This window comes from Rhea pennata, chromosome 3 (genome assembly GCF_028389875.1).
Source record: "Rhea pennata isolate bPtePen1 chromosome 3, bPtePen1.pri, whole genome shotgun sequence".
NCBI lineage: Eukaryota > Metazoa > Chordata > Aves > Rheiformes > Rheidae > Rhea > Rhea pennata.
In genome coordinates this window covers 21,734,965-21,743,975 of record NC_084665.1, presented here as the reverse complement: position 1 = coordinate 21,743,975, position 9,011 = coordinate 21,734,965, and the positions used below count along the sequence as shown (strand labels likewise).

General features: G+C 38.6%; 1 protein-coding gene across 8 annotated transcripts in view; it reads left to right on the top strand.

Annotated features, from left to right (window-relative positions):
• The first annotated feature begins 3,537 nt into the window (after positions 1-3,537).
• CCDC88A (coiled-coil domain containing 88A) overlaps positions 3,538-9,011 on the top strand; it is a 94,120-nt gene continuing 88,646 nt past the window's right edge. For all 8 annotated transcript variants that reach the window (XR_009957857.1, XM_062571763.1, XM_062571762.1 and 5 more), the window contains exons 1-2: positions 3,538-3,997; positions 4,112-4,212. Coding sequence is in view for 7 of the 8 variants with exons in the window: in XM_062571763.1 (XP_062427747.1) it covers positions 3,935-3,997; positions 4,112-4,212 (164 nt within the window). In the remaining variant the exon portion in view is untranslated. The remainder of the gene's footprint in view (positions 3,998-4,111; positions 4,213-9,011) is intronic.

The window sequence follows — 9,011 nt, the reverse complement described above, 5'->3', positions numbered from 1 at the left end:
AGTGTTGCAGGAACACAGTAGTCTGCAATGTCTTCATACTCTTCTGGACAGTCAAGATTCTTCTCTTGAATGTTCCTCACAATCATGAGATACGTCAAAGATGAGAATCTCTAATACTACAGGAATTTTCAAAATACTGTCAAATAATATTCTGTAGGCCCTGGACAGCAAAAGTATTATATTCTTGTTGCTTTTGATGAATGGTAATGAGGGAGAAAACAAATATGTAACAAACCTATAGTATTTATGGCTTTACATGCAGTATTTCGAAATGAACTTTCTAAATAGTCAGTTAACTCAAGTTGCCAACTTCTACATCTGATACTGAATCTTGATATTAAAGTTCTTGGATTTGTTCCTGTAAGTGTAGTCATTAAGCTTGTCTTTAGGAGTCTTTCCAGATAAAAAGTACAAAAACAATGCATCTAAAACTACCTGCAGGTTACAGATTACAGTGATGCTGCCTAGCCCTGTAAAGTGAAACCATGACTTCTAAATATTTTCTAGATTAATACTTCTGAAGACCTCTGACAGCTAGGCTAAAAATGGAAGCCTTCTGTTTTCTGTCTGGGATTAGAAAAACACCTCAATTTTTCTCTCCCTTAATTAATTTTGAGTGAGGTCTGTCAAAAGAGGGTTCAGTAATCAAAACCAAACATCTCCCCATCCCATGACAAATAGTCTCACACCTGTCACCACAGCTACATTTTAAACAACCATGTTGCGTGGCTTGGCAGCTGAGCTCCAGGAGAGCGGGGATTTGCTAGGGCAGGCTACATCAGCAGGTAGCAGCAATGCACCATTATCTAACAGGCTGCCCTGGAGGCCTACCTGGAGGTACTGATGCAATGAACAGTAAAGCTAACTGAACAACCCCTAGCTTATCCCTTTTTTTGAAGCTATTACAAGACAAATAGCTACCTTATCAACAATTCATTCTGAATTGATGTGAGGGTTTACCTCACTGAAAATGAGGTAAATTCTCTCACATTTTGATAAGATGCAAGTTACACATACAAAGCTTCTTGACAATTTTTAGGGCTGCTAGTCTTAAAAAAAATCCTAAGTAAGTCAAAAATGACTGTTCCTGGGTACCTTTTCTGAAATTTTATTTTTCATCGTGTTCATCTTCACCTTTTATAAGGAGTCATCTACTGAGGTAAGACAGTTTAGTAGTCTGACTGTGGAACAGTGAGCGATAGCAATTCTGAGAACGTGTGCAAAGTGAATTAGGTGTTATATAACAAGCAACCTACAAACAAAAATATTTATAACTGTTTAATCAGAGCTTAATCTAAAAAAAAATATACAAACTCAGCATAAAATATTTTTTCAGGACTTCTGTTATTAATATGTGACTAATATCTGGGCTATCAACTCCTACTAGCCAGTCTTTAATTCTCAAAAAATGTTTTATGCTGAAGTCATTGTTGTCTAATTAGAGCCTGCAAGAAAAACTGATGAGCCAGGGAAGTTCCATAATATTGCATGCACAATTGTGTATTATATACTGTTGCCAGAGACAGGGAGCTTCGTGGTTGGTTATTCAGGCTTTTACAAAAATGCTTTTGTAGTTGTCTTTAAGGGCTAGTAGTTTATTGGCAATCATTTCACTCAGTAGACTCCTACTTTCATCTAAGACTGTAGATTTTCCCTTGCTTTCCATTTTTTTCTCCTGTTTCACTGGAAAGCTCATGAGCTCACTCCAAAGATCTGATTTTGGGAAAAAAGAAAACTTGATTTTATTGAAAAAGAAATCTCTTTACAAGAATCAAACAAGCTATTTAACTGCAACTTTTTAATTTCATAAAATACAAGTTACATAGTAATATTTCAAGGTCTATAAATATATTTTCTACTCTTAAACGTTCTTCTCAGTTTCATATAAAAGGTCACTGATGGGGATTTTTTTTTCTAATCTTCCACAATTAGGATAAATACCACATCCAGACATTTGGGTTAGAAAACCTAATCTGTTTAGCTGCTACTCTACATGGATTTTTTTCTTCCAAGCATTTAATTTGTCTGTATTTGCATGTAAAAGTAAAGGCATTTTGGAAAAAAAAATGTTGCTGCAATTTAATTTATGTTACATGGAAGATAAGGTGGTTTTAGTTTGAGATTTTCGTAAAATGCTTTGTGAAAACACTACCCAATCTATTAAGCAGATACCAACCCGTATGCTAATGCAGTACGTTAGATTTGAAATGCACAAGTGGCAAAAGATAGCTTAAGGACAATAGCTTATGCAAGCAAATTGCTTGTCATCATTTGCTTTCTGTAACCAGGTCGCCCCCCTCCCTGTGCTCCCCTTTCCCTGCTAAATCCCTCCAGAAAGCTGGATTTTGTGCTAATGTGGGTGTGTCTGTACTTCATCTCCTCAGGAGCAAAACTGGCTTCCCCTCCCCTGAGATGCCCAGTTAGGGGTGCGGATCGCTGCCCCCAAGCTACAGAGCGTCGAATCCCCCATCTTCCTCATCAAGAGCGTTAGCGACTCCCTTTCCCCACTCCTGCGCTTGCTTTCTTTCACCGACAGGCTTTCCCTCGCTTTCCCAAAACGGTGTCAAAGATTCTTTTTTTCCCCCAGAAGCCCTCCGCGGCAGCGACCCCCCTCCCGCCTCCGCTGCCCCCTCCCGCAGCGCAGCGCGGCCGTTGGTCTCGCGCGGCCGTTGGACTGGCGCGCAGCCGCCAGCAGCAGCGCGCGCGCGCCGGCACGAGTCCTGCAGCGGTTCCCCCGCCGCCCCGCCCCGTTTTAATTCCGCCGCCATCCACGAGCGGCCGTTGGGTGGGGGGAGGCGAGGGGGCGGGGGAGGAAGGAGAGCCGGGGGAGGAAGGGACTGGAGCTGGCGGAGGGATAACCTTTTCCTCAGGCAGAGCGGCGGAGGGATCCATACGCTGGAGCCGCCCAGGGAAAAGGGGGAGTGGGCGGGCGGGCGGCGGGGCGCGGCCGAGCTGGCTGTCTTGCTGAGGCGAGGTGGCCGTTATTTGTCAGGAAGGGGAGCTGGTAGCTCGGGGGCGGCGGGAGCCTGAGGTTGGGGGGTGGCTGCAAAGCCGGGGTGGGCGGGAGAGGAGCTGAAGCAAGGCGTGAGCGGGGAGAGCCGCGGCGAGGGAGGCGGCAGGGCCTTCGGGGGTGGGGGGCTTGGAAGGGGGGCAGGGCGCTAGGGGAGCCCGGCGGAGGGGGTGGGGGGGCAAGGAGAAAGCTGCGACGGGAGGAGCGGCCAGCCGGGGGGAAGGGCGAGGCTGTAGGGCGAGGCCGGTCCTGTCCCTAGGCTGCGTCGCAGTTGAGTGGAAAAGGAAGGGGTTAGAAAAGGGAACTAATTTAAAATAGCCTCTCATCCCTGCTGGGGGCTGGTTCCCTCTCTGTGGACTGCTTGCCCCACTGGTGGGGGGAGGGAGGGGAATGTGTGCAGAAGAAGCCTGAGGGCTTAGCTCTGAGTGGGGGTGGGAGTGTGTGCCCCTCTTCGCTTCACCTCTTCTGTTTTCTTTCTTTATTTTTTTTTGGGGGGGGGGGGGGGATGGAGCAGGATGAGCTTGCAGAGTTTTACTGGATTTTCTCATTCCTTTCTGAGGAGCTACCGCTGCTGAAGCAGATTTTTTTTTCTTCCGTTCTTTTTTGTCTGATGTAGGATCCTAATAGCTAGGCAGCCTCTCTCTTTTCTTCCTCCTACCCTTTCAGTATGTAGGAAGGGAGAGACATCAATGGAAAGGCTGAAATACGTTTAGATGGACTTTAAAAAAAAAATTTTTTTTTGAAGGAGGACGATAGATCCTAGTTGCCACTCACTTTTTTGTTGCTGTTGCATTGCTTTGTAAAAATGGGGCTCACTTACTCCAGCTAAATCCTTCGAGTGTTTTAGAGAGTTACTACAGTGAAGGAGTTTCCATTTTTTTGGCATCAGAGGAGCTTCATTGATGTTAACCTTTTTCTTGTAAAATGGAGAACGAAATATTCACACCCCTTTTGGAGCAGTTTATGTCTAGCCCTCTTGTCACTTGGGTAAGCATTCATTTTTCTTTACACATTATTCATTTACTTGCTTATTGTGTAAGGATAAATGCCTTGCTGCACAGAATAAGGTGGAGTGAGTGTCACATTGGTGATATGTTTTAGGTTAAGACATTTGGACCGTTAGCTGGAGGGAATGGGACCAACCTGGAAGAATATGTGGCACTAGTGGATGGCGTGTTTCTCAACGAAGTCATGCTGCAAATGTAAGTGTTTTGAAGTTATGTATTGGGTTTGTTTTATTGTTGTTTTCTCTCTTGTATGCTTTGTTTTCTCATGAAAGCCCATCTTTCCTTCGATAGCAACGCTAGTAAAAATGTCATCTTTCTTTTACACTTGAAGTAGACATGTGGTCTAAAGCATGCCACATGCGCTTATTTGTTCACAGCACAGTATTTGTAATGTCAGTGATGTATTTGCAGGATATATAGTGTGATACAGAGAGAATGATACCTAGAACTTACTGGAAAATTGCACTTGAATCACTGTAAATACAGTTTTCGCAGATTTCCATTCAGAAGCATAAAGGTTCATTCTACTGTAAGTCACAGTAGTAAAGCTAAAATGTTATCTGATAGTGTAGAATGTTTTTTGGATGCAAATTACAGAAGCAGTGTTTTTACATATCTTAATAACATGTTTTTGAAAGCTATGATTGATAGAAAATTTTCTATATGATTCCACTGATGTAAAATTTTACAGAAAAAATACATAGCTTATAAATTTTAAGTTCCAGTCACAGGGATACAGGAATAGTCTGTGTGTGTGTTGTGTGTGTGTTTTTTTCCTTTTTTTTTTTATCATAGTTTTGCCTGGAATGTTGCCCACTACCATAATCTGGAGAATAACACTTTTGTCAAGTGCATAGTGTTACAATCATAAAAATGCTACTATTAGGGAAAAAGGTCTCTTTTTTTCCCCAATATTTTAGACCTATGTAGAGAAGTGCATCTTTTGTTTGCATAGGTAAGAATAAGTGTAGCCTTATGAATGGCTTGATAAATAAACCAATGTGTGAGCAGCTTCTAATGACAGTTGTTACACTTCTCAGCGATGGGCATCCTTGTACTCTGTTTAAAATAAAGTACTTAATATGAGTAAAAACTATAAAATTCTTTGCTTTTGTGGTTTGGTATGTTTAACGAATCTACATAAAAGATTAGTACCACATTTAAGACTGAATTTGCATCCTTCTGAAGTCAGTATCTGGTGCCCAACTTATGTACACATAAATTCTAAGTACTAATTTTTATTATATTGAGAAACATGGAAAATTTTGTAGAGTTGAATGTTTTGGAAAAAGCCTTAAACTTACGTTGCATCACTTAATAGTGTTTCAGTGAATGCATCACTTTTTATTCTACAACTCAAACTTCTTTACTTGGGTTATATATAAAATAAATAGCTTGTCAAATATGACCATACGTATGTGACCATACATATAATGTATAGAACTTTAATTCAGTTAGAATGTTGGATCTGAAGGCTAATTTAGAACTAGAACAAGGTGATTTTGAAGAATATAATCTTGAAATAAAACTTCCTCAGAAGGCTTTTTGTGATCTTAAGAAAGAGTATTACCTGGTTAATACATATATGGAAAGCCCACTGCCTTTGAAAAATGTGAGTAAAATGGAAAGCTGCAATGAGGAAATATTCCCATGCTTCAAGCACCGTGTTTTGAGTTTGACTTTGACTTTGTGCATTCCTCTTTGACCTTGTACCCTGATGACTACAGTTTGTTCAGAAAGAGTTGTGTGCGTACATGTAAAATACTCGTTGAAGGTGTAAATTTACGAGTTTAGTATTCAGGCCAATTTGAAACTCCTTTAATTTAGAGATATATGTAAAATAGTGACATAAAAATAAAATTTATTTTACAAATATGTAATCACCCACACTGGAAGTTTTTTTTAACCTAAAATAAATATGTTATGTGATTGATTAGAATTGAAAAATAGTAGTGGTATTTTTTTTTGCCAATATTGAAAGAGGAAAAATGTTCTTAATTTTTAAGATTTCATTGTTTCTGGCATAATTTCTGTTTCTGTGGGAACCTTAGTTAACTTCTAGGATCTAGACCTGTTCACTTTGAAGATCCATCTATTAAACTTCTCATTTCATTTCCAGAAACATTAGAAAGCTGTAATTTAAAGCATTAGTATCACTTAGTTTTGTTATTTTCTCTTTTATTAGTATTTCTTTTTCTTTCAGACAGTTTTAACTACCATGTGCTGAGGAAATTTTAGGGAAAAATTTGTATCATGATTTGAGAAGCAAAAAAAAAATTTTTTTAAGTTATCAGTGACTTCACATTGGTATTGGGAATCCACAGTTATGAGCTATGGCACTCTCAGGAGCTGTAAAGGAAGTACTGTTCTTGCAGAAGTCATGAGGAACACCATTTGTATAAACATGTGAAAAGCAGCAGTAAAAATTGCTTTTTAAATCAGTCATGTTACAAGGTACTTATTATTTACAGTAGTATTGAGATATTTGAGGATGTTAATGTTTTAGTGTGAGAATACAGCTAGTAAGTACCTGTCAGTGTGAGTACCTGTCAGCTAAGGAGTTTGTCTTTGATGTGTTATTGTTGGATGTAGTTGGGTTTCTAGGGCTGGAAAATCATTGCAGCATTAGATGCTGTTAAGGGAGTTGAAAGTATGAATAAGTGGAAGCTGTTAGAGCTGTTGTGATCCAGCTGCCCTTCTACTTTAATTTTTTTTTTTTTTTTGCTAAGCATTTTAAAAACAAATGCTATGACCATAAATGTCAGTGTTAGTGTTGAATTAGGCATAGTCTTTAAACAGTTTTACAGTCTAATATGAGCTTTTTTTATCTATAGAAGTTTTTTGTTAAGTTTGAAAAAAGAAAAAAGTTAATCCTACCTTGCATTAGCTACAAATGAGAGTTTGTTAGTATGTGATTTACTACTTGTGCTTGTCTAGATAAAATTTACTTTCAACAATTGTAATAATTCAGACAGAAGAAACAGATGTTAGTGTTGGAATAATTGTAGGATAGTGGGTACTGAGACAATTCTTTTTTTTTTTTTTTTTTTTTTTTTATCAGAGTTGACTTTAGTATGTGATCCATCAGAAAAAGGAAACCTAATCTGTTATGTTCTGTACATGTCTTTTGCTGTTGACTTTTTGGATATTTGACTACGTAGGAAAACTAAATGGATTCCATTTAGTGCTAAATTACATCTGAAAAGTTTTTCATTTAGTGGAGATACCACAGACTTTTTTTTTTCTTTTGTCATTAAGGAGAGTTCTGTTGTTAGAATATTAGCTCCTAACTTGAGAGAGAGTTTTTTTTTTTTAATTTTCTTTTTAAATTTTAGGTCCAGTTCTTCGAAAGTGCTTAGTTATCTACCTTCTACCAGGATCACTCAGTATCTGATACCTATGAATACATACCTGGCTATTTTTCTAAATCTGAACCCCCATCTTTGGTATGAAAAAGAGTTGTGCTTCTTGTGCAGTAAATCAAAAGGTGACAGGAGAGCAGTAGGGTTGTGCCATGACCAGGAGATGGGGAAACGAACCAGGCATGCTTTGTAACTTTATTATCCCTGTGTATCAGAATGTTTCCTTTTCTTTTCTTTTCTTTCTTTCCTTTTTTTTTTTTTTTTTTCATTCTTGTTAAGTCCTGTTCTCTGATACTTACTGAATTCAGTGGGATTGTTTAAGAAATACATAAGTGTCCTTTAGTATAAACTGTTGGTTCTTCAACAGACTGAAACTTGCTGGTTTGGTGAATAAAAATACACATCTGCGAGTAATTGTAAGATTGGGACTCTTACTACATTTAGCACTACCGTTAATATTTGGTCATGTAACAAAGATAACTGTATTCTAGTTTTAGCAGTTCTGTTTTACTGTGCTTTGTATTTGTGGAAGTGGATCTGTTTCAAAGTAACTCTGTCACAGATACCATATGGTGAATTGATAATGTGTAGAATCAAAGTCTGAAACTAAATATATTCCATGTTATTGGGATCTTGTCTGCTTTCATCTCCTTTTTATTGCATCAAAATATGCCAAAAATTATTTTAAAGGATGAAGTGTGTTAGTATTTTCCTATTTTTTTTCTTCCCCTCCCTCCTTTTTACTATTTTCCCACTGTTTTCCACTGACTCCATCCACATGCATTCTGTGAACCTTTCATGTCCATAGAATTTTCCAAGTGGACCAGCTGATGATTTCCTTCCACCACTCTGATGGCGTGTGCCTGAATATGTAGTCTGCTTCATTAACTCCTTTTCTGAGCTCTTGGTCTTCAGTTGTGCACTTTTTTCCAAACAGCTGAGCTTGCCGACCCATACTTCTAGCTTGCCTATATCTTTCCTGAAAACTGGACTCCATCTCTAGTGCTTCTGCCTGCTGTCTGGCTCTGAAAGACTACAGGGAACATGCACTCTAATCTAAATAACTCTTACTTGTGAAGAAGACCAAAGAGCAAGAAGCAGTGTCAGTCAGGTTCTGACTGGGCAGGAAAATGGGAAAATATGCTGGGGAAAATGGAATTGTTGAGTTTGGCATTAAGAATACTAGCATATGATATTTTAGAAAAAATGTCAAATATTATGAAGACTGTACTCTTTTTTTTTTTAAATGAATGGATTTGATTCACACATTTCAGACTTATTCTTCAATGTTCCCACAGGTGCTGGTAGATGCCACTAATCATCTGAGAGAGTTCTCGTTCTTAAAATTCATTCTGCAACTGTAGGGCCCATAATTTTTGTTAATGAAAGCTGAATTTATGATACACAGTTTTTGTGTAGAGGTGAAATTTTTAACCAGTGGCTCAATAGAATGTGCACCATGATCAAGATTGTTGGAATTCAGACCCTTTGATTTTATTTATATATATATATATATATATATATAGAATATCTGCCTGAAGTTAAGTTTGATTTGGGCTAATGAGGTAAATGTAGGGTAACACTTGTACTTCTCAGGGATGTTGGGGTTTTTGATAGCAAATGGGGACAAAA